This window comes from Monodon monoceros, unplaced genomic scaffold (assembly GCF_005190385.1).
Source record: "Monodon monoceros isolate NGI ecotype Baffin Bay Population unplaced genomic scaffold, NGI_Narwhal_1 Super_Scaffold_22, whole genome shotgun sequence".
Lineage (NCBI taxonomy): Eukaryota > Metazoa > Chordata > Mammalia > Artiodactyla > Monodontidae > Monodon > Monodon monoceros.
Window position 1 is genome coordinate 16,795,818 of NW_021703779.1, and position 26,121 is coordinate 16,821,938.

Genomic DNA, 26,121 nt, shown 5'->3' on the forward strand with positions numbered 1-26,121 from the left:
CGAAAGGAAAGAAAAGCCTGCCATTAGTAACCAAAGACACACATGTGATGATAGATACAGGCTGTCTTTATGGGAGAAACAAATCATGTGCTTGAGTATACTGTCTAGACGGCTGTGGATGAATAAAAATGGCTTTACACAATTATTTGGATAATAATTTAATGATCTTTACACTAAAAAAAGACTTTAGACCTAACTAGAATTTTCTGCGTAAATATGAATGTAAAAGTGAACAACTTAAAAATGGAATTCACAGCTACAGATTTTACTGGATTATTTCTCTTCACTTGGGAAAGATGGGAAGGGGGGCACTATATTCCATGTCTTCTGAAGACATTAAGACATTTCTCTGAGAGTAACCGAATTGTGGAAAATGAAGGAAAACGACTTTAATTCCAAGATATCATTCCTCTTGGACCATGACAACTTTGGACAAAAATATTTCCACAAAACTTCATTTTAATCATCTTCTTTACAAAGCACAATACTTAAGAGTTTTCTAAATACAACTTTAGAAAATGAAGCAAAAAAATAATCTCCACAGATGCTGGTCGAGTCCATGCTGAATGCAAAAAAATTTTTTCAAAAGTGATACTTGCAAGCTGTTCAATATTCTTCACAGGCCCATTTTGTAAAGAGTGAAGATGGTGGTTGTTCGGGCAGTGGCTCATCCAGTTCCATGACTGTAGAATCCTCTTGCCGGTTAGCCCATAGGGCAGTAATGAAGCTGGATACGCCAACTTCTCCTCCTAGAATTGCTCCTCCCTCTCCTGATACAAAGAAAGCCAATGGCTCTATTTTTCAGGTCACCAGGGCCCCACGAGGGCACTCCAACCTCTCAATTTAATTTATTCACAATCTTTCCCTGTATACACATTATATAAAACTATACCGTTAGGGATTTTCATGATGAGTGAATGAGAAATCCAAATGTCAAAGAATCCAATCCTCATTCTTATATTTGGTGGTGGGAAATCTCTAAAGGCTTCAAGTTTAATGCAGAAATGCCTAGAACAGTCAAGGGGTATAGGAATGTTTTATGTTGCCCTTGGAAACTTGGCGCTCCTGGCCCCAAGCAAACTGAGGGCAAGGCTGCTGGAAAGGCAGTATGTCCAGATATGAGAGCGAAGGGTGTGAGGCTTCTTTCTTTACACACTCCCTTCCCTTAACTTTGCCATCACCCTGGAACCGTACCTGGAAGACCAGGATGTCCAGGGCTCTGGAAATACTCTGAGGGAAATAGCAGCCTCCGGCAACAAGGTTGAATAAGTAGGTAAGAGGAAGGCAGGGGAAGGGAGAGAGGCAGAGACATTCATTTGTAATACTTTCGATGATCAAAAACGTGTGATGATTTTTTTTTTTGCATCACTCCTTCAGTGTTATCAATTCTCATTCTTTGTGGTTGTACAAATCTACTCATATTTAGTACTTTCGCTCTAAAACTCAGGAAATGGACAAAGCAGCTTTTTAGAAACACATAAAACACCTTCAGGGGCCATGAAGGGACCACCCCCCACCCCTCAATCCCCAAACTATCTTGCAATACAGTATGCTTCCCTTATTTTCTGCTAAGGATGAGAAAACAGTTACATTAGTCTAAAGCTGAACACTTCATTGGCTACAAAGATAAAGCGGACAAGCAAACACCAGTTTCCTCGGGTCGGAAAAAGCAATTCCATGAATGCAAGAGAGATCCAATGGCTACGCTTCAACAAGCGCCTCCCCCCTTTCTCTTGGACCTGAGGAAGGGGTTACAAGAGAGCAAGGCAAATGAGATCATGTGAGTACACCTTCAACAACAGCACACGTGGACAGCCTAGTGCAGGAAATAATACAACTCCCCCCCGCCTTTGTTTTCATTTGCATTTTACTTTTATTTATTTTTGCTTTAATAATGCATATTCCGTTCACTCAAAAGGTGCAAAGGACAGGAAGCAGGGGTTTAACTTGGCTGATGAAAAATCAAGCAGGGGTGACATTTCTAGTTCATGAACAACCTAAAACTAGGAGAACTTAAAAGTCACAGCTGGTACCAAAGAGCACGCCCAACTTCACAGCTGTCTCCTCTTAGGACCTTTGGTTAGGCGAGAGAAGCTTTGAAGACAGTGGCCTCTAGTAGACTTTGATAAGTGACTAAAAAAAATAAATGCGTGTGTGTGTTTTTTAAATCATGGTAGCTGCATCACAAAAGCTCCAATCAAGAGGGTGGTAAAAAGAAGGCACAGATCATTGCAAATACCAGATTTTCTCTTTCTCTTTTTGTAAATATACCATCATATATAAGCTAAAATTTATCTTAGGGTGGTGGGGTTTGCTGGCAGGAGGAGGGACAGGTTGGACCTAAAATTGCATATGTAATAGACTCCTTGAGGGGGACACAGAGCGAGGCAGCTTTCCGCCTAAAGCAAAAGAATGGGATGCTCGCTCCGGACTATGTGTAATACAAACACTGGGGGAATCTGTGGCAAAACACGATTAAAAAAATCATAAAATTATAAAGCTTGTAAACGAAGACTCTAAAATTACATTTTATTAATGGAAAATATCATCAAAATAGTACCACTATGGACTAAACTGCCTGAGTTTTCGTTTCACGTGAGATCTCATAGTAAAAAAGCCTTTAGCACAATTTTCTCTGTTTAAGTCACAACCAGTGCCAGACCCAGGACTATACCATGGGGAAGAGTCTCCTCTTGGATGGAATTTGTGTTGTGCTATCAAGACTTTTGTGCTAATCTTTCAAACAGGGACATGTTGAGGCAATTTTTCATCTTTTGGCACAAGGTTATTTTGGCTGGGGCGGAAAATTTGAGTCTTGGACTTGGGATGAATAACGCGACATTTCATTTATCAAGTATTCATTTTGATTGAAGAGCTTTCTTTATGTCATTAACTTCCATCTATAAAGGAAAAACAAGAGCCGAACAAAATCACAATGAATTGGCTGGTTGGATAAAAGCTGAAAGATAAGCAACCTGGTTGATTGAGAGCAAATAATCAACCTGACAATTTGAAAGGGGAAATGGGTGAAATGACATCTGAATGAAGAGTTGATCATGGTGCCAGAAATTGACATAAACCTAAAGAATAGGCACACCAACTCGAAGTGCTAGGAAAGGGGGGATGTTTGAATTCCCAGGCTACCAGTATCCAAAATTTGTCAAAAGCAACGATACAACAGTAATTCCAGTTCCTTGGCCAGAGGGCGGAGCAGGGTGTCCTGACACACTGACCACTTGGCAGGTCTGGAAGGCAGCTGTGGTTGGGCCCAAGGGGGTGTCTATCAGCACCCGCAAAGTGATGACAAGCAGTTACCTATCCTCTAAGCACCATGGATCCCAGTCACCACCAAGGGCACCAACTGAGTGAGAGCTGAAAGCCTACCATTCCCAGCTCCTATACACTCTCCACCCTTTGGTAAAGGCTGAGTTAGATCAGAGGGAGGCTGGAGAAAGGGTGACACAGCTCTGATGCCCTGCAGGACTGACACGGCTGTCAGGGAGAAGTAAAGAGGTAAAGAGCAAGTGCCAAGTGTGGCCGGCTGTGGTCCTTGGGGTCCCAATAGCGGCATGACAGAAGTGCCAATGGGGTCTCCCTGGCACCATATGCCCTCTGGCAGTTACGACAATGAGGCCTCTGAAAACTGAGGGGAACTTTTCACAGAGGAGATGTTTCAGATAAATTCCAAATGAGAAACCCAACTTGGGGCACGTTTGCTAATGCCTCCCTTCCCCAAGACTTCCTGGATCCCAGGAGAGGATGTGAAGGGAGGCTATATAGTTATAAGAAAATTCTCACAGGAAGCACATCGAAATTGGTAGAGAAGTAACTATCATTTCTTTTCTTTTTTTTTTTTAACGTCTTTATTGGAGTATAATTGCTTTACAATGGTGTGTTAGTTTCTGCTTTAAAACAAAGTGAATCAGCTATACATATACATATATCCCCATATCTCCTCCCTCAATTATTTTCAAAATAAAGCCCGGACTCTGCTCCCACCCCCAACTGAGCCTCTCACGGGGCAACAGGACCCCAAGGGACCCACCTGCAACCGAAGCCGGATTTTCTTCTCTTCATCCAACTCTGACAGTAACTGCTTAATCTCTCGTCTGGAAAGCAAATGACAAAGTTAAACAAAAGCCCAGACTTCCCCGACAAGAGATATGAAGTCTCTTATCATTACAAAATCCATCTGATCCTTTTACAAAGAAAGTGTGGACAGAACATTACATTATATTTTCTTTGCATGGCTATTGCTTAAAGCCTGTTGCAGATGGAAAGGCCTTTATTTCTGGGCTCCCCAAATATGTAGCCATCAAATAGTAGGTCTGAAATGACCTTTGAAATCCCTTAGTGCAAGTTTCTCCTAAAAGAAGATGGGGAAACTGAGGCCCAGAGAGGTGGCCTGACTTGCCCAATGACGACACTCCAGGTATCCAGGCTCATATTCGGTCATCTTCCCTCCAACTAGTCCTTTATTATAGAATCACTCGTCTTTACATGGACTTACATAATAATATTCATTGCAGACATTTTTACCACTCCATATATATTTCTTTTATTTTCACAGAGTTTTACATTACTGAAAGGTTAGTGGTATGTTTTCAGAGATTCTCACAAAATCGTGCAAATAGTAACACCCGAAAACTTGGAGGTAAAAGAACTGAACTAACGATATGGTAATCATGTCATAGAGAAAGTAGACACGAGTTAGAACACACAGCCCAGTGCCCTTCCCAACAGTAAACAGTGAAGTAGAACAAAACTAATCATCTTGCAAACTCAGGCTCTACACTTAGGACACTGCAACCATCCTAACTCTGGTCAGAGAGCTGTACTGCATTTTAGGGTATCAGACACTCCATTTTACGCACACGTTTTTATAAACTGGACTGGAAAATCAAAACACAAACACCGCAGAACCAGCACAAGAAACAAGGTAGATGTTATGTAGCATTTGCTCACTTCAGATGAGCACCACGATGGTCCCTGCACTTGGGTCAGTGTCCCAGCACTGCTGTCAACACGTTGGGTTCTCTGACATTAACCACCTGTGCTGCGTTCCTGCATTTATTCAAGCACACGCTATGCTCCAGCAGTCCAGGTTGGGGAGTTAGCTGGGGAGGGAGGTGCGAAGAAAGTCGCTAAGTCTTGAACTAGTAAAAAAGGGTACGTCTACGAGGAGGGAGGAAGATGGGGGAGTTGATGGAGAAGAGCCAGGACAGGAGCAGGGAGGTGAGAACTGCATGTTTGGGGATGACGGGAATCAGCACAGACTTGAGCCAAAGGCTGAAAGGAAAGTGACGTCAAGAGCTAAGGTGGGAGGCTGGGGGGGACCCAGTGCTCCTGGGCGTGAGGGCCAAGCTGAGGAAGGCTGTGAAGGGCAGGCCTTGGAGAGGGGCCACTGTGATGTCTGATTCAAGAAGATGTTGGCTGGGGAAGGACAAGTGCAGCCATCCATGCCCGGGTTCACAGCGGAGAGAGGAGCAAAGGGGTGGAGTAGCCCCAAGGCACTGGCGATTCTGCACTCAAGACTCAGGCACAGGCCATTTCAGAAAAGTTCCGGGCACTTTTCAGAGCGAGGGCCCCAAGGGACGAAGCCCTGGATCCAGGAGTGTCTGACCCGTCTTGTTCAGAAGGCTGAGAACCAGTGCTCTGGGATGTACTGGTGCTGTCGGGTCACTGTCCAGGCAGGGGACACCTGTCGCCTGGACACGGATGGGGTCTTTGGGTATGCAAAGCTATACCGTGCCGGGTCAGATACGAGCTGGGGACTTGGAAGAGTTAGGGCCAGCCTGGCTGGCCCCTCAAGACCCGCTCTAGTCCCATCCTGCGGTTCTGCATATTTATCTGATGAGCCCCTTCCAGGCAGGGGGTGAGTCCAAGGGGCCCCCAATTCATATGACACCTCCAGCCGGAGTGGAACAGAAGCGAATAGAGCCGTAGTACTCAGAGTGAGTTCCATGGAAGCCTTGTCCTAGAATGTTCTAGGGTAAAAATGGACTCCGTGATTAAGTACGTTTGGGAAACACTGCATACGTTATCCTCCATCTTCCCATGCACAGTGAAGGCTCTGAGCAGTCCTTCGGAGAAGAAAGTAACTTTGTTTAACCCAATTATTCCCCAAAGTACACAAAACACTTCAGGGCCCTCCAGCTGCAGGCGTCCTCCCGAAGGTGTGACTGCGGGTCTGTGGCCCCATTGCCCGCCACTGCCCTGGGCACCTCCCGATCCAGGCGGTCAGGCACCAGGAGTGCACTGACCTGCCGGGCCGCTCCATGCGCCTGTGAACCTGCCCGTGCTGTGCCCTCTGCTGGGGTGCTCTGCTCTTGGCAATGCTAGGTTGGCTTTCGAAATCCTACTCAGGAAACACCTCGAGGTGCCTCCCCCGTTCCCTCCAGAAAGAGCCAATGGATCCCTAAACTCTCTGCGCCTCCGTTTATTAAGATAAGTGCCTCCTGACTTCTAATCCTTTTACCATTATTTTTTAACTGCACACAGCATCCTGGGTGATATGCGTATGATATTTATTTTGGCTTGCAGGTCCCTCTCCCCATCTAAGCGCCCCTTGAGGATCAGAGATGCGGAGTGCGTGTGTGCAGGCACGCACAGAGGCCGCTCGAGTCTCCTGGTGAGAACATCTTGATGAGTGTCAAGCCTCAGGTTTAAAGAGTCCCTGCATCTTTTGCATACATTGTACCCCTAAATGCAAGCCAATTCCTTCATGGGGCAGCTAACTGAAGGAATTGCAATTTTTCTGGTGCTAGAAGAAAAGCTGGCTGTTGGGATTATTAAGAAGTGGTGTCTTCTGGGGATTTGAAGATCTTTCTTTTTCGCAGCCTGCTGAGCACGTCCCTTGTAGCTGACTCCTCCCCCTATGCCCCGGCGCCAGCCCGTGTGCAGCTGGCCCAGTTTACACGTGGAGCTGAGCTCAGTGAAGCTCCTCGGGTTCACGCCCCCACTCCCAGCCCTGCTGCCACCATCCCCAGGGAGGGGGCCCATCCTCAGGGACAGGCTGGGCCCCAAGGTGGCAGAACCAGGCCCTGAGCCGGTGGAAAGCAACCCCTGGAGGCAGTTACAGAAGGGGCCGCAGACACTCACTTCTGCTGGTCCTTCATGGTCTCAACGATGCCCCTCAGCTCCCGGACCTGTGTCCTCAGCTCCTCCATGGCCGCCTGGCTGCTGGCTGGAGGCTCCATCTTTGGTTTTCCTTCCGCGCCGAACAGAGACGGGGAGTTGGCTCTGTGTCCAACTGCTCCCAAAGAGGACGACAGGGGAGAGGATGCTGCTGAGGACAGAGGGGCCGGCCCGCCACTGCCCGTAGCCATGGTCCCCGGCTTGGGCGGCAGCGAGGCTTTGTTGTCGGACACCTGTGATGAGTGAGGACAGAGAGGATTCAGGCTAGGGATTCGTGTGCTGCACCTCCCCGTCCTGTTTACTAAAACCCGCTATCTACATCACCGTCCCCGCAGCCCTCCGTATACTCCACTCACTCACTCATTCCTTCATCCACAAGCCCCCAGGGCCTACTTGGTGCAGGCATCCCCTTATGAATTTTAAATTTGACCACCTTTCTGAACAGGTAGTTCCTGACTGGTTTAATGTACACATCCAGAGGCCCATGTACCCGCTAGGCTCTGCAAACCCTGAAGTGAGCAAAACATTTTCTTGGCCCTCAAGGAGCTTAGAGCCCAGTGAGGTGCAGACAGACAGACCAACCAACACACTGTAGATGAGGGGGGAGCGTGCATGCAGGGTGGGAAGCACACAGCGCCACAGAAGAATATACAGAATATATATACAGAATATACACAAGGGACCAAGCATCCCAGAGGGAGGGCATCAGGCAGGAGCCGACAGCCTCATCCTGGAGGAGGAGGTCAGAGAAGAGTAAGCAGGGGAGGGGGGGGAAGTTCTAGAGGAGGGAGCGTGCTAGCAGAGGCCTGGAGACCCGAGAGTGAACTGCATTCACGGGAAGCCAGAATGTCAGGGGGGCAAGAGAGAGGTAGGGCGCACACAGGGGGCTTGCGGAAAGGGTTAAAAAGGTTGCCTGCTGAGCTCAAGATCACTGTGGCTGCAGAAGGGCTGAAGGTCTGGTGGGTCTGGAGGTCTAGACAATTGCTAGGAGACTCATACAGTGAAAGCTAAAAATGGTGAGGGTTTGACTCAGGCAGCGGCCAAGAGGATAGAGAGAAGACAGCTTTGAGAGATGCGGCAATGGCAGGCTCATCCAACCAAGAGACGCAGTCCCTGCCCTCCCAGAGCAGACACCCCAAGGCCAGGAGGATGTGGTCCTGGACAGGCCGTAGTGGGTGAGGAGGAAGTACGGATCAAGGGCCATGGGTGGGGATGGAGGAAGGAGGCGTTAAGGTTGACCCTTTCATGGGAGGAAGAACAGACTGAAGGCCCAAACAGTGATCTCAGTTTTGGACACACGGAATTTTAGGAGCCTGAGGGATGGCCAAGGGCGAAGGCCAATGGGCAGAGCCGATGACTGAAAAAGTGAGCTGGGCCAGAGAAATCACCAGAGGCAGTGCAAGCCATGGGGGTGGATGACGAAGAATGAGAAGAGGCACGATGATGGACCCTGCGGACGCCCCAAGTTGAAGAGGTGGAGGAGAGGGGAAAGCCCTTGGGGACTGGGACAAAGTGCTGAGAGGGGATGGAGCCAGACCAGGAGGGGGCCTGGGTCATGGAAGTCTCCTGGAGGAGTTTCCAGAGGATGCTGAGATGAGGATTAGGGGGGACCCCATTTGGTGGAGCCAAGGGAGACTGAAATCTGATCAAGGCAGGTGAGCGCCTGCATGGGACATGAGGGGCGTGGACTGCAAGTTTAGAACTCTCTTTCCAAACACTCGGCTGAGGAAAGAAGATGGGAGAAAGGGAGAGGGTGTTCGTGGAGAAGCCTCAGGAGGAGGCGGGATCAAGGAAGGGTTTTGTTTGCTTTCAAAGATGGGGGAGACCCTGAGCTGGGAGTTATCTTGAGGGTAAGAGCCAAGGCTGAAGATGAAGGAGGCAGGCAGGGGAGGCCTGATGGAGAAGTGCCCTGAGGGGGCCTGGAGGGCACAGGGAACACGACGGTCACGGGTCGGGGGAACAGGGGCACAAAGCAGGCCTAGGGGAGGCGGCAGCTGCAAGGGAAGGTGAGATCACAGGTGGGGTGCGGCGGATGGGGGCAGGTAGTAGACGGGACATTGGGGGGTGAAGCGGGGGAGGGGAGGGAGCTGAGGCTGCTGGCGCCCAGGCCGGGAGCCAAGACGAGGCTGGGTTGGCACAGTGAGGAGGCAGAGTCTGGATTCGGGCTGTGCTACAGGGAGAAACTGGGCAGAGTCAGCCAGAAGCAGATGGGCCATCATTCCAGCCTTGCTGCTCGCCTTCTCTCTGCCAGCTTATCATTGAGAAAAATCACTTTCTGCCGCCAGGGAGAGCAATCCACCATCCTGTGCTTATTGTCAGCAGGAGTCAGAGTCAGAGGGGCGAGGGACTGACATTTACGGAGCTCCGGCTATATGCCGGACGCTGGCTGGACAACTGAAATGAGGATTAGTTGGCACACAGCTTGACGGAGCAGGACGCTGAGGCTTAGGGATGTGGCTGAGAAATACCCCAAGTCTCACAGCTCATAAGCAGCAGAACTGAGATTCAATTCCCTCCCCATCAGCTGGACCCTCAAGCCTGGTACCGTGACCGTGGCTGCCTGAGTCTGAAGATTCATGCTCTCCTGACCTGATTTCCTTCGCTTCTTTTCTATTCCTGGGTTCATACTTTTCCCCATTTCCCACCTTGCATTATCACGCACCTCCCTCAGCCCACCGATGTCCTCACACTGACTGACTTCCAGGCACTTTTTCAATCAACGCTTCTTTTTGCATTTCCTACGTGACTCGCTCTCCCGTCCCATTTCAGCTAACAAGCACTCGTTATAAGCCCTCACAGAGTATAGGCCACCAAATGCCCTGATCAAATTAGTTCAGGTGGAATTTCTAGAAGCAATAAACAACAAGACATGACAACTCCAGGCAAGTGAAATAGGCTAATGGGATAGAACAGTGCAACTCAGAAACGTGATGAGCCACTGCCCACCAGTAGATGTCACTATAGAGACACCCTAGGGACGTCGGAGAGGCTGCAACTATAGGCATTCCTATGGTCACCAGAAAAAACGGATCTAAATCCAATTTCTGTAAATGGAAGCCTTTTATAAAGGAAGACTGCTTCAGTTTTGTGAATAATTACAATCGATCTGTTTTATAGGATCATATTTTTGCTGACTATATCAGATTTTTAAGAAAAGCTATACATATAAATTCTTAAATCTATCAGAAGAAAATTCCACATCACCTTTGATTTCTTTGTGTTAATTCGTGCTTCGAGTGCTTTAAAAATGACTTCCATTTTCTGCTTTTAGACAGAAGGCAGCTGCTAATGTTTACAGAAAATAATTCCAATTGATTGGGTTCTCTTAGCATGAGAAAATGGAATTTTAAAATCTTACTTCACAATCATAGGACGAACAGAACTTGTACAGGGTACCCTTCAGAAGCCACATGCAGTTGCTAAACAATGTGTTCTTTGTTCCTCACAAGTCAGTAATAAAAGAGCTATACCATCCCCTGGGCGTGCAATGAAATTAATGTTTTTAAACATTTTAAACATTAAAATGACTATAAATTTATCCTAATAAACGAATCCAAATGAGCTTTTCTTTAAGAAATCCCATTAGCTATTCAAATTCATGAACTGCCAACCATAATTTGTGACACCACCAGTTTTGAACATAAAAGTCACAATCTGTGGGCAGAGGGCACAGCATTTAATATATTTAATGTAGTCTTTCTAGACACCTCTAGGTTTTTAAAGTTGTTTTGGTCCTTGTGATGGTGATGGTGATGGTGATGGTGGTGGTGGTGGTGGTGGTGGTGGTGGTGTGCGAGGGCATTGTGTGTGTGTGTGTGTGTGTGTGTGTGTGTGTGTGTGTGTGTGTGTATGTATGGTTGATGGTATGAAGAGGAGATCAAACCACAAGAGAAAACATGGGATTCTGCCCAGTTTTGGAGACTGTCACATTCCTTAGGGATTTTGATTACCGAAGTCACTGTCACCAAAGAATGACAAAAACTTGTGTTGCCTGTTGCAACGGACTGAATGTTTGTGTCCTTCCAAAATTCATATGAAAATCCTAACCCCCGCTGTGACGGTATTGGGAGATAGAACCTTTGGAAGGTGATTAGGTCATGAGGGTGGAGCTCTCATGAACGGGGTTAGTGCCCTTCTAAAAGGGACCCCAGAGGGCTCTCTCACTCTATTTCCTCCATGTGAGGACACAATGAGAAGTTGGCAGTCTACAACCCTGAAGAGATCCCTCATCAGAACCTGACCATGCTGGCACCCTGATCTTGGGCGTCCAGCCACCAGAAATGTGAGAAATAAATTTCTATTGTTTATAAGTCACCCAATCTATGGCACTTTGTTTTAGCAGCCCCACATGACTAAGACATCTGTTTATCCTTGTTTGGTTTATAACTCATCATCAGAGCATACACGTAAAGGCAGGGATCCCGTGCTGTCAGGACACCCTCGCCACGGCTGGCCACTCACTTGGGATATGGTAACAGTCTTTGAAGTTTTCTTTGACGCGTCCACTCCTCTGTGTGCAAGCGAAACGTGTTCTTCTTTATCTTCTTCAGGACTTGGGGAGTCAAAGATATCAGGGCTTGAAAGGGAAGACTGGATAAAGCCAAAAGAAAATGCTCTTGTCAGAATTACACCTTAGCTGACATAGCCTTTGTTAACATAATGCAGTGTGCCTTTCAAAGCACTGACACTTCTATTTTGTTTGTCTCCTCATTATAACCACGGGGCAGAAAGTGTGCTATTATCTGTGTGCTAGAGACAGTGGCAGAACTGAGACTAAGATTTCCTAGACCAGGGATCTTTCTTTCTATGGGATCTTTCCACTGATGCCCGTTGGTCATTTCATCCATGTGAGCATCTGTCATCCATCTTTTCCTGCTCAGAGCCTCTCTCTTTTTTGTAAACATTTGCTGCCGTGCGCCAAGCACTCAGCTTGGTACTGAGCTTAACAGTGACATGCCAGACATGGTCCCTGCTCTCACAGGGTTGACAGTCCAGTGGGGAAGGACACACAGGTGGAGAGGAAGCTGCCTCTAACCTGCCTCTCCTCCATTCCCTCCAGATTCTTTTCCAGAACCACCAGGTCTATTGCATAGTGAAGTGTCTAAAAGGACTTGTCTGAGAGGAAACCATTTCCGGGGGCAAAGGATCACTACCCCTGCGGATTAGTGACCAGCGTTTCTGCAGCCCCAGAGAACAGCCCTGCCTGCCAGCACAGCAAGCTCACGTCTAATTTGGTGCCTGCGGCTAAAACGCTGCCCTCATTGCTGTGGACAATCATTATCCATTTTGGATTCCATCTTTGCTAAGGTGTACTTACAGAATGGCAGCATCTCTTGGTAAAAGATGGGGATAACACTCCTACTCTTTCTGCCTCGCTGTGAAGATCAAAAGCTGGATGAATGTAAACCAACTCACTGGAATCACTTGGTCAAAAATGATTACTGTACTAGAATTTCCCTATTTTAGGACAAAGCAGAGGAAAATAAGAGTTCCTGTGGCAAGGAATCTTTTTAAACGAAGAATCTTCCAGAGATATCTTTAGGTGAGTTCATATTCAGCCTTACCTCTATGCCTTCTATCCCTGTGGTGGGAAAATAATCATATTTAGAATCACTGCTTGGCACCATTATAGAAAAAAAATCACAGTTACAAATACTGTTTGTTTTCTTCTGTTTACTTACTAAGCAATACATGTAGGGAATTTTAAAGCAATGTTTTAAAATGAAACGGTCTTGTTTGTTAACCTTCACTTAATCTGAAAATCCAATTACCTAGAATAACACCCGCCTCCAACCAAGCTTTCTTTTAATCTAAGCTTAACTACCTTACAATGCCTGTATCCTTTCATTTTGAGATTTTATTCCAAAGGCAGTTTCCTCCTACATAACCTATGATTCATGAGCTGCCAATCAAAGCTTGCTCTTTGAATTTGATAAACATAAACAGCTCAAACTAGGTTGAGAGGCCCCAGGATGGGGAGTCATGACTAATGTATTTCCTCGATCATTCCCTCCAATGGCCTTTTAGGAATATGTCCACATCCACCAATCCCATTTTGCTATGAAAAACCTACAGGTGCTAACAGGAAGAAGAGTAAACATGAATTCAATGTACATATCCATATGGGGATGGATAGGAATGAAGGGAAGCGAGTACAGTAATTATACTTCTTTAAAGCACAAATGTATCCTGCTGTTTTAAGTCCATGAGTAAAATTGTTCCATATCAAATGTCAAACTTTGAGCCACCATTGCCATAAGCTTCCTGTGGTCAAGAACCACGTACCTCTTATTCCCAGTTGCAGCCTTGGTACCTGGCACAGAGCTTAGCCTATAGGAGATGCCCATCAGTATTTGTTGAATGAGTGAATGAATCAATGTGTAATCTAAAAGTGCAGAGAAGATGAGATGCCTTTACCAGGTCTCCCCCAAATATATACAAACTCTCAGACATGGGATGTAGGGACCAAGGGTGGGATGGGGGGGTCGTATTTCAAATTTCTCTGTATTTAATTCTGATGCCTCAAGGCCCTCTAGATCTTGAAAAGTTAGGAAGGATTTGGAGGGGAAACAAAAATGAGCAAGGATTTATAGAGAAGATATGGGAGGTAGGATTAAAAATTTAAATACAGAGATACTAAGAAGCAATTAAATAGGCTGTGTGTTTATGAGGGTGTGGAGAGGTGAGAGGGAAAGGGGAAAGAAGGTGGTATTGACACAGTACTCTATATAAGAGTGAAAAAGTAAACCACTGTTTCAAGTCTTTCTCCCCCAAAGATGGTAATACACAGATATGTTTCCTACAAAGAGGAAAAATAGGATGACTCAAACCACACTTCCAGACCCAGTGGATATGAGAGAAGACGTTCAAAGGAAGTGGCATTCTTTTTCTTCTAAATGATGACCCCTTAGGTAGAGTTAGTAAAAAGTGTCCTGGGAAACCTGACAAAGGTTAATTCCCTGGCATCTGGGTGAAGGTCCAAAGGCCTTAGTCCTGCATTCCCAGCAAGGACAAGGCAATCTGATATATAGAGATAAATAGATAGACAGACAGAGATATACACACACATATACACTGCTTGCAGAAGCACCAAGATTTTTCTACAATGACATTCACTTCAGTGTTTATGATGAATGGAAACAACATAGATGTCCAGTGACGGCGCACTGGCTAGATAAACGCTCATATATTCCCAGGCTAGAACTCTAGGCAGCCATTCACTGTGACGTGACGGAAGGATGTGTAATGACAGGGGAAAGGTGTACAATGTAAGGGGGAAATGCAACTTCTAAAGCCACGTGTTCTGTGTGATCCCATTTTTGAAGAAATAAAAGATATACAGCAAGAGGTTAACAGTTCTTAGCTTGGGGGAGCAGGATTACTTACTTCTATTACTTTCTTCTTTATGCATTTCCTGCTTCAAATTTGGTACAATAAACGTGTTACAGGTTTTCTAATAAGAAACAAAGTTATTCAAAATGACCCAAACAAAAACTTCTATGGGTTATCCGGAGCGTTCTGACTGTTGTCTCCTGCATGACCAGGTGCCTCGTATGTTTAAAACCCATCTCCTAAAGGTCTGTGTGGGGTTCCGTGGAGGAATGCCAAGGACGGGGCTTTGAGAGAAAAAGCCTGGGCCACTGCCAGTGCTGTATAGCGGCAGATCCCTTTCTTTTGCTTTTTTTTTTTTTTTTTTTTTAAGTAAAGTTCTCTTTTGTTCACAGACCAAACCAGCCTTGCTCTCCTTTCCCACCAGAAAACATGCCATTTTGTTCTTACCAATTTCATTTTGGGTTCAAACAAGAATCCGTCTGGAAGGAGAGAGAAGGAAAGTGGGACTAGGGGTTCCCCACCTCGCTGGCAGATACACAGAGAACAAAAAGAAAGAATCACTGCTTGATTCCAGAAGACTCTCAAATCACTTCTGGTCAGCAGCGTATCTCATGACCGCCCTCTCCCAGCGTGTCCTCGAATCAGCTGCTTGCAGAACAGTTCGTAGCTAGAGTCCCTGATCTTTCCTGCCTTCCAGCTGTCGGCAAGCGAGGAGGCACTTACGGACGTCAGGGACTGGGACGGAGGCCTCCTCCCCGTGGCTTTCGGTCTGCTTGTGGTTGGGTGACTGAGTTTCTCAGTAGATGACACCACGGAATCAAACCCTTCTAGGTCTAAAACAAAAGTAAAACAGATTTTTTAAAGAGCATCAACAGGAGTAAGGGAAGTTTCTTATGCCATAAGCACCTCTTTTCCTTAATAATCATCCTTTAGGTCTGGATTACGCTTCATCATTTATGAAGGCTGTTTACATCCTTTGGTTATCCCATCAACATGATTCAAACTGAATGAAAGAAATCACCTCCTCCTCGGTCTAACAAGCTATTATGGAGGAAAGAGAAACGTGATTCTTCTTTCCCCCTTCAACAGCTATATTCATAAATCTTTAAAAGCTACAGAAAGATGAGTAAAGGAGAAATCCTCTTTTTTCCACAAATCCAAGTCCATCTTGGTAGATAAAACATTCTTGCATCACAATACTATAAGCAGTTATCTCAAGGTACAATATCCTTGCGCAAGTGAACGCCGGTCCGTTGATTCCAGAAGACAAGAGAGGGCAGCCTCCTTCTCTGGCTGTACCGCAATACTCTGACCATCACCCTGCCATTAGATTCTTAACCCCCTGGAGATGGAGAGCAAGCTCCTGTTTCTCCAGATGACTCACAGAGCCCCGGGCCATTCTGTCTCCAGAAGCATTGCTCAATGGAGACAATGTCGTCTTCAGTCATCAGTCTGCTCGCTCGCTCACTCGCTCCATTATGACTGAGCAACTACTCTGTACCTCACACACAGCTAGATACTAAGGCTACCCCAGTGAGCATGGCAGAAACGGGCCTGTCCTCAGAGAGCTCCCAGCTCTGTGACTGACAGATGAACGGAGCATCTTCCAGCCAGATCGGCACTGCACCTGGCATGTGTCCAGGAGGAAGGCCTTTGTCTTCACTTTGCCACCTCCTTCAACAAACGATCAGGCCAAGGGAGTCACCTGGTCCTACAGAGTCCTGGGGATTTACAAACCAAGTGTAGATCTGTGTATGATGCACAGAGGGATGGCTGGCAGATAGGGGCAGACCCTGAGACTCATTGCTGCTGGTGAACGGGGGCACGCCATCTCTTCCTGACAGGGAGACTGCTTCATTCGCCATGCCAGGCGCTGCCTTCCCAAACCGTTCCCATTCTCCCTCCTAACAGAGCCCCGGTTTTCTTTCAGGACAATGTGCCCAGCAGAGGCACGTCTGGTCTAAGCCAATGATGGCAATCCTGTTCCTCTTTGCCTGTGACTGGTTTAGAGGTAGCCATGTAGCCCAATTTGGATCACTGAGAAATAAAAGGAAGTCTACTGAGAGCCACTGGGAAAGAGATTTCCTCTCTGTCTAGAGAGAGGCAAGTGAGGCGAAGGTCATTTGTGTTGCTGCTTCCTCTTCCCTCCTGCTTGGGAAGCTGTTGCGTAAGGATAGGATGCCTGGAGCTGTGGATAGGTTTAGTGTCCTTATAAGAGGAGAAGGAGACTAGTGCCCCCTCACCTCCTCCACCATTGAGGACACAGTAAGAAGACAGTGCCTGTGAACCCGGAAGAGGGCCCTCAACAGACATAGCATCTGCTGGTGCCTTGAACTTGGCCTTCACAGCCTCCAGGACTGTAGGAAATACATGTCTGCTGTTTGAGTTCTCTTATGACAGAACTGGCAGACTAAGACAGGCATGAATTCTGAGCTAGGTTGTCTGGGTTCAACTCCCAGCTCCACCACTAGCCACCACCTGTGTATCTGGCATGTTTCTAGCCTCTTCCTGTTACTTCTTGCGGCAGTAGTTTTCAGCCTTTTTCCTGCCATTGTGCAAATGACTAACACATGAGATGGATGCTCTTGGAGATCTTGAGGATAGCCGAGCAAAACAAATGGAAAGAGCTTGGGTGACTGACCGCCCCAATGAGCCACTCACCCACCCTGAATGACCAAGTGTCCAGGCTTCTCACAGTGTGAAATGAATAGCCCCCTGTTATTTCAGCTAATTTTAGTCAGATATTCTTTATTTGCAACTGAAAACATCTTAAACTGCCATAATTGCAAACATGCTGGCTCAGGACAGAAGAGATAAAAATGATGTGTGTTTTTCTTCCCTCCTTATTTTGGGGAGAGCTCTTTTGTTGAGGGTTATCATAGACGGTCTGGCCGTGTGACAGCTTTATTCTATTAATGAACAGTCAGGTGTTGTCGGCAAACTACCTCCTTTAGTGGAAATATGCAAAACCAAGCACAAGTCACTGGTCAGGACAAACCATTACATTACACCTGGGATTATATTACATGACTTTATTTCAGCACCTGGTGAATGAATAATTACTCAACATGAACTCATTTTATCAGGGCAAAGCAACTGTAACCAAAGGTTAACTCTCTGAAGAGACAGCACAAGAAAAGTATCAGTGGTGCTCTGAGGCCAAGGAGCCAGTCAGCACCCAGCGCCAGAGCGAGGCTCCTGAAAAGGGCCCCATCTGGCCAGCCAGTTCAGAGAGGCTCGGGGCAGGCCTCTCTAGAGCCCGTTCACTGGCCTGACCCTCTCAGGAGCCTTCCCTTTAAGAGAATCTTTTTTTCCTAAAAGATTCCCCTTGAGACCCCACCCCAGGACTCGCCTCTACCAATTCCACGTTGTTTGAAATTGAAATTACCAATTACACACTTGGATTGATGCCAAAAGCCATTATCTGACATTAATGTCCCCCCAATTAATTTTTTTAAATCGACTTTTCTCTGATTACAAAAGTAATACGTGCACAATGCATAATTTTTAAAAGGCATAAAATGGTAACAACAAAACAAAGTCAACTATAATCTTGCCACTCCGAGGCGAATACTATTACTATTTTGGTATATTTCCCTTCAGGCTTTTTTCTATAAATAGATAGCCTAGTTCACATGCTATGTAGTATTTCATTCTGCTTATTTCACTAAACATTATATGCCATGACGCTAAAAATCCTTCATCAATATTTTGATTGTTGTAGAATCTTCTATTGCATTGCAATTCATGATTTAGTGAATCAGTCCCCTATCGTTGGGTAATTGTTTTCAAATCATTCCCCCTCTCTCTGTTGTTCTTTTTTTTTTAATTAAGGAAAAGTGCTGCACAAATATCCTTGCATGCACTCTACATCCGGTGAGTTTAGCGGGTTCCTCAGCTGGGGCCTGGAAGTAGGGAATAAGACTCAGGGCAGGGAGGTCTGCTGGTGGGGAGGTGGGTGTGAGGGGGGTGGAGGACACGAAGCACACGGGGCTGGGGAGGGGGTGTGCCAGTGCTGAGGGCCTTGGCTGGGCGCTGCCAGGGGCTGAGACCGACCACCTAGGTCATGGCTCCATCCTGGAAACAGAAGCCAGCTCAGGAGGCAAAACCGGAGCAGGCTGAAGTGATGAAAGAACAATTAAAAGCCTGCTGGCTCCGGTTCTCCACCTTGGCTGCAGAGTGGAGCCATCTGGACAATTTTAAAAAAAAAGGCTCCTGCCTGGACCCCACCCTGGGACTGACTGGATTAGTCTGGGGCGCCGTCTAGGGCAGGGCAGGCTCTCTGTCTCTCCAGGTTTATTAGTTTGTTAGTAGCAGCCACATGCAGGAGTGCTGCTCCAGAAGAGGCTGGGGGTGGGGAGGCACAAGCCAGGACTTGATCACGCAGAGGAGAGGAGAGGGCGCTGGGGCCGAGGGCCATCGGGTGAGCGGCAGATGTCCCAGGGCCGGCCCGGTGAGGCATCGGCAGCAAGGCTCCTCACAGGGTGGGTCCCCTGCCGACCTGGTGTGTGAGCAACAGAGGCGATCAAGTGGCAACCAAAGGCTTGGGTGACCACTGGTGATGAGTCAGAAACACAGCGGCTGGAGAGAGAAGGAGGCACTCGAGGGGGCCGAGCATGCAGAGCGGGGTGGGGGAGGGGAGCGGCTGGGATGGCCGCAGGCCCCCCTTAAGATGGACTCAGCACATCCCCTGGTGTGCAGGGACAGACAAGGTCACGGCCAGGAGACTTCTGCTGGACTCCATCTAGGCTCCCTCCCCACCCTCCTGGGCCCCGTGAAATAGTGAAGTCCCAGGGGGAGCTGAGGGTTTGACAACGTGTGAGAGAGGGGTCTCTCCTAAATCACACTTTCGAAATGACTCAGAGGTGGCCTGGTGTCTGTGTGACGCACTTAGACTGTGAGCCCCAGGAGGGCAGGGACCCATCTCTGCGCTCTCATAGCCTAGCGCCTTCCTGGGGCAAACATGCTTGACATTCTGTGAATGTAGGAACAAATGAACACACCCACGAATGAACCAACTCTCAAGAAAGAACTCTGATTGCAGGCGTGCAGTTTACAGAGGTGGCTGCTAGCGGGCAGTGAGGCAGCACCTTCGGGGTGGAAGGCAGCCTTCTATGCCAGGGCTGCAGAGAAAGCCTGGCCGGCCCAGTTGGTTTCACTGGCTGAGGTCTGCACTAAAAAGTCCTGCACATGCTGAAGCCTGGCCGCACTCAGCGAGCACACTCAGCCAGAGTCTCCACGACAGATGGCCCAGAGGACTGCCTCGTCTCTGTCATTCAAGAGTAAGAGGAGAGGGACTTCCCTGGTGGCGTAGTGGTTGGGAATCCGCCTGCCAGTGCAGGGGACACGGGTTCGAGCCCTGGTCCGGGAGGATCCCACATGCCCGTGCGCTGCGGCTGCTGAGCCTGCGCTCTAGAGCCCATGAGCCACAACTACTAAGTCCGCGTATCACAACTACTGAAGCCCGCATGCCTAGAGCCCGTGCTCTGTGGCGGGAGAGGCCACTGCAGTGGGAGGCCTGCGCAAGGCAGCGAGGAGTGGCCCCCCGGCTCGCCGCAACTAGAGAAAGCCCGCGCGCAGCAACGAAGACCCAACACAGCCATAAATGAATGAATGAATGAATGAATAAGTATGTAAGTAAATAAATAAAAGAGTAAGAAGAGGGCCGAGTCCTGCAGGGGAGCCGCACTCTTAACCTCCTCATGCAGACTCAGCTACACTGAACTTTCTACATTTGAGCTCATAAAAAACACTTTTGGGAAACAACAAACAAAACCAAAGTGCCAGAAAGAAAAAGACGCACCAAGGATGAGGTCACTTGATGAAACGGGAACCTCAGACCTTGAACTTCGACTCACTTCTGCTTTCTGACAGCGAAGGGGGAAACTCTTCAGCACTGTAACGCAAATTTTCAATGGCACAGAGCATGCTCTCATGACTGTGGTCGCAGTAGCTGAGATTAACAGAATTTCCATGACTAACCTGTTGTGGTGCAAAGAAAATGTCCCAATTTTCATGGTAGTTTTGAAATGAATCAGGCTGAAACTTGATATGAGCTTTCTTGCCTGGCTAGGAATTTTTCCCCTTAATAAAAAATGGTTTTAATGCCCATAAGCCAATCCAAAACTCTGGCAAATGCCAGGTATTTTTTAAAAGTTAGTTTCATACGGATGAGAGGCCCTTGGCTCTTCTGATACTTGGAAGATGAACCCTCTGCAGACATACAGGGATAATTCATGTTGGACACAGAGTCGGCTTGGAAAGGCCTTTGACTTTTCATGGCACACAGAGTTGCCCATTTTCCATGAACTTAAGTCACAGCCTATTTAGTTCAATTAGAAAATGTGGGCTCATTTTCCATCAATGGGAGGGATGGTACCAGTGACCACAGGTGACCTAAAACACATCCACTGAAAACCCGGAGGAGAAACAGTCAAAAGTCTGAGACGGGCCAGCTGTCACCAAAGGAACTGCTTGTGAGCTCCTAAATGGCTCTGTTTATTTATTGTAGCTCGCTGCTCTGGGCTTGAGAACGAGTCCTAGAATGGAAGTTTCCTACATTTGAAGCCTGGCATTGTCGCCCCCTCCCAATACCTCTGGAAACCACCTCATCTCCTGCATGTCTCTGTCAAGGATCCTTAAGTCTGCTGGAACTTCGTGCTTGGAACCGCTGTAATGGATTTCTCAGTCCAAGTCCTGTACCACTCCACAGGCTGGCTACCACCAGAGAGAGATGTGTAAAGTGCAGATCTGAGTACGTCCCTTCACTGCTTCAAGTCCTTCCTGAGTGCCAACGAAATCCCAGTGCCTTAGCATGGCCAACACACCTCTGCCCCTTGGGTGACTTCCTCTTCTCCCCTCCCCCTCCTTTCCTCCCTTCCCCTGGAGACATCAAGGCTTGGCTTGGCAACTAAGACCTCTTCCAAGAATGCAGACTGCACCCTAAAACTGACCTGAGCACTCCCTAGACACTCATCACACCAATCTCCGCATTTAGCACCCTGAACTAACAGTCCTTGCCGACCTATCTGTCTCCCTTACCTGCCAGGGAAGAAGCCGTGGCTCTTATCTCTGATTTTCCCAGGCCTAGCATCATACCTGGCTTGCAGTGAGTGTTCAAGAAATGATTATTGAATAAATGAACAAACAACCTTTCTGGGCTTCAGTTTTCCCACCAGAAAAAAAGGAGAGAGTTATCTGAGCTATCAGCTTTGCAGGGTTATTCTTTTGTAAATGACAGATTATATGAAAACCCTTTCAAATCACGCAGGTAGAATTTTGTTTTCAGACACCATTGATGGAGTTGTGGGATTTGGGAGCAGAGATTTAAGAGCAAGTCTAACTCTTAAAAAAAAAAATAACCCGTGAACAAAATTTTTCTTTTAAGATTTAAGATGAGAAAACCCTAAACCCACAGGGCCACAGGTACCTCCTCTACAATGAAGAAGCATCTCAAGGTAGTCTGGAAAGGGGAAAATCTCACCCTGCATGTAAATCCTTTGACTAGTGTGGAAAATCTGTGCAGACTACAAAGACGGGCCCATTATTAGGGGTCAGTGAACACCTGTGTTAGCTGAGTCACCAACTGAAAAATTCTCATTTGAGCAATGATTAGATTCTGCAGGAAAATAAGCCCTCCAAAATGTGTATGGATGCAGCAGATTTGCTGCTGTGTTTTCATTTATCAACCAGGTGTGAAGTTTTCAAGACACAAGCTGCTGGGAGTAAACAAGTTTGGGCTACCGGTCAGCCACCCGACTCCTCCACCCTTCACACGTGCGTGCTCATTCAATCCTCACAAAAACCCAGGCCGCGCAGGCTACTCTATTCCATAGAGGGAGAGATGGAAGGTCAGAGGTTAGACAACTTGAACAAGGTCACAATCAGAAAAATGGCAGGGCCCACACTCAGATTCATGCTGGTGGAATTCCTTCCACTACAGAGCACTGGACAGACAGCAGGAACATTTGACCTTCCTTCTTAGCCAACTGATAGTGAATTCTGAGAACTGTTTCTACATCAAGAACAAGAAAAGATGCCAGGAAATGTAGTGTGTGTGTGTGTGTGTGTGTGTGTGTGTGTGTGTGTGTGTGTGAAGAAACCACTCTATGTTCTGATAACAAGCTGCCTTTGTTCTATTTTATTAAAATGTGTTTTTAAAAGGACCAAAAAGGGGGCTGGCTTCCTTAAAGAAATCTCTGGCAAGAAATGCAAGGTGTTAGGCAAGTAAAGGAGGAATGTTTGGCGATTCAGTACAAAGCAATTTTTACATGGAAACTTGTAGCTCAAGGATAAGAGAGGGAGATAGAGTTTATTTACTCATTCACTTAATCAAACATTTATTAAATATCTACTGTGTGCCAGGCATAGTGAAAGTTCTGAGAATAAAAGTACCATCACTTTATATCAGCACTATCCATTAAAACTTGCTGTGAAAGATCCTTTTTGACCCACTTCCTAGAGAAATGGAAATAAAAAAATAAATAAACAAATGGGACCTAATGAAACTTAAAAGCTTTTGCATAGCAAAGGAAGCCAAAAACAAGACGAAAAGACAACCCTCAGAATGGGAGAAAATATTTGCAAATGAAGCAACTGACAAAGGATTAATCTCCAAAATTTACAAGCAGCTCATGCAGCTCAATATCAAAAAAAACCAAACAACCCAATCCAAAAATGGGCAGAAGACCTAAATAGACATTTCTCCAAAGAAGATATACAGATTGCCAACAAACACATGAAATGATGCTCAACATCATTAATCATTAGAGAAATGTAAATGAAAACTACAATGAGGTCTCACCTCACACCAGTCAGAATGGCCATCATCAAAAAATCTACGAGCAGTGAATGCTGGAGAGGGTGTGGAGAAAAGGGAGCCCTCTTGCACTGTTGGTGGGAATGTAAACTGATACAGCCACTATGGAGACCAGTATGGAGGTTCCTTAGAAAACTAAAAATAGAACTACCATATGACCCTGCAATCCCACTACTGGGCATATACCCTGAGAAAACCATAATTCAAAAAGAGTCAAGTACCACAATGTTCATTGCAGCTCTATTTACAATAGCCAGGACATGGAAACAACCTAAGTGTCCATCAACAGATGAATGGATAAAGAAGATGTGGCACATATATACAATGGAATATTACTTAGCCATAAAAAGAGACGGAATTGAGTTATTTGTAGTGAGGTGGATGGACCTAGAGTCTGTCATACAGAGCGAAGTAAGTCAGAAAGAGAAAAACAAATACAGTGTGCTAACACATATATATGGAATCTAAAAAAAAAAAAAAAAGGTTCTGAAGAACCTAGGGGCAGGACAGGAATAAAGATGCAGACGTAGAGAATGGACTTGAGGACACAGGGAGGGGGAAGGGTAAGCTGGGATGAAGTGAGAGAGTGGCATGGACATATATACACTACCAAATGTAAAATAGATAGCTAGTGGGAAGCAGCCACATAGCACAGGGAGATCAGCTCGGTGCTTTGTGACCACCTAGAGGGGTGGGATCGGGAGGGTGGGAGGGAGATGCAAAAGGGAGGAGATATGGGGATATATGTGTATGCATAGCTGATTCACTTTGTTATACAGCGAAAACTAACACAACCTTGTAAAGCAATTATACTCCAATAAAGATGTTAAAAAAAAAACTTGCTGTGATGACGGAACCGGCTATATCTGTATTATCCAATATGGTACCACTGGCCCCATGTGGCTACTGAGCACACGGAATACAGCTAAGTGTGATGATTTCAATTAAATTAAATTTAAATAGCCACATGGGGCTAGTGGCAATGAAGATCTCTAACGTGATCCTACATCACACTATTTCTTCTCACATATGCTCAGTCGCTTCATTCAGTCCATATTTCCTAAGTGCGTCCTATGAGCCAGGCTCTGGGCTAGGCATGGAGGGGGATGCAGGGGTGAACGAAACAGCCATGGTCCCCGCCCCACGGAGCTCAGAGCCCCCTGAGAGGGACCGAATTTTACAGACATAATTACAAATTCTGCTAGCTACTATGAGAGACAGGTAAAAGATGAAATTAGCAATGATAGCACGGTGACCTAATTTAGATCAGCGGAAGGGGTCTGGGAAGGGGTTGGGGCGCACCTTACTGAAGTCTAGCGCTGAGAAGTGAAGTTTCACGTGCATCCATAGCAAACAGTGTTAAGGGGGGAAAAGTAACATTTCACTTTTGCATTCTTTTTTTTTCTTCTGATATTGGCTACTCATTTTTTTTTACAACATCTTTATTGGAGTATAAAGGTTCTTCAGAACCTTTTTTTTTTTTAGATTCCATATATATGTGTTAGCGTACGGTATTTTTCTCTTTCTGACTTAACTTCACTCTGTATGACAGACTCTAGGTCCATCCACCTCACTACAATTAACTCAATTTCATTTCTTTCTATGGCTGAGTAATATTCCATTGTATATATGTGCCACATCTTCTTTATCCATTCGTCTGTTGATGGACACTTAGGTTGCTTCCATGTCCTGGCTATTGTAAATAGTGCTGCAATGAACATTGTGGTCCATGACTCTTTTTGAATTATGGTTTTCTCAGGGTATATGCCCAGTAGTCGGATTGCTGGATCATATGGTAGTTCTATTTTTAGTTTTTTGAGGAACCTCCCTACTGTTCTCCATAGTGGCTGTATCAGTTTACATTCCCACCAACAGTGCAAGAGGGCTCCCTTTTCTCCACACCCTCTCCAGCATTCACTGCTCGTAGATTTTTTGATGATGGCCATTCTGACTGGTGTGAGGTGATACCTCATTGTAGTTTTGATTTGCATTTCTCTAATGACTAGTGATGTTGAGCATCCTTTCATAAACATTGCTCACTACAGGCCCAAATTTGCTATTGAAAATGATTTAGTAAATAAATAATGTATTTATTAGAAATCAGACTTACGCTATCATTCACAGGAATGTAAATAGGCACAGCCTTTTTTTAATGCCGTTTGGCAATATCTACCACAAAATGTAAATGTGTACACCTTCAGATATTACGCTTTAGAAGTTAACCCACAGCAATGTTTGTGTACGTATAGAATGACGTATTTATGAGGCCAGTGGTGTTCGAACTGTTTACCAGTGTACCTCCTAAAATAAATTTAAAAAACTATGTACTCCCCCCAACAGGTTAAGTTGACATCTAAAATTTTACACAAGTTTTAGTCACAAAGGATATAATTTCTGCTATATTCTAAATATTGATATTTTAAAATATAACTATTGCTGTCTTGACTATATTCAATATAAATTTGAATACCACAGCAATTTAATGACCATCACCATCCACTTTTAAAAAATCATTGATAAGCTTTTCTCTAACAGTTGGAAATTCTGAATCATTCCTTTCCCTCTTTGAATTCATATTTCCATCATACTTCCACCACTGAATTTTATTCTAACGCAATGTTTTATGCTTTTGTTAATTTTGTCCATTGTTAATTTTTTCATCTTTTTCTGCTATAAGAACATGTATATAAATTGAGAATTATAACTTTTTCATTTCCTGAAATCATAAGGCTCTAGGTGTAAAAATTACTTTTTTCTGGATTGAGTTATCCTTACAATTATTATTACTATGCAAACGATCAAAACATATGTATACACACGCTACTCATTTTGAT

The 26,121-nt window shown here is 45.9% G+C and overlaps 1 protein-coding gene across 3 annotated transcripts in view; it reads right to left on the reverse strand.

Moving 5' to 3' along the window:
* Positions 1-1,850: 1,850 nt before the first annotated feature.
* SH3KBP1 (SH3 domain containing kinase binding protein 1) overlaps positions 1,851-26,121 on the reverse strand; it is a 436,506-nt gene continuing 412,235 nt past the window's right edge. For 2 of the 3 annotated variants that reach the window (XM_029240521.1, XM_029240520.1), the window contains 5 exons: positions 15,193-15,302; positions 11,599-11,727; positions 7,102-7,370; positions 4,046-4,109; positions 1,860-2,900 (listed from right to left, as the gene is read on the reverse strand). In XM_029240521.1, coding sequence (XP_029096354.1) covers positions 2,859-2,900; positions 4,046-4,109; positions 7,102-7,370; positions 11,599-11,727; positions 15,193-15,302 — 614 coding nt within the window. In that variant the 3' untranslated portion in view covers positions 1,860-2,858. Of the gene's footprint in view, positions 2,901-4,045; positions 4,110-7,101; positions 7,371-11,598; positions 11,728-15,192; positions 15,303-26,121 lie in introns of all 3 variants that reach the window. The other variant, XM_029240519.1, reaches the window with a different exon arrangement.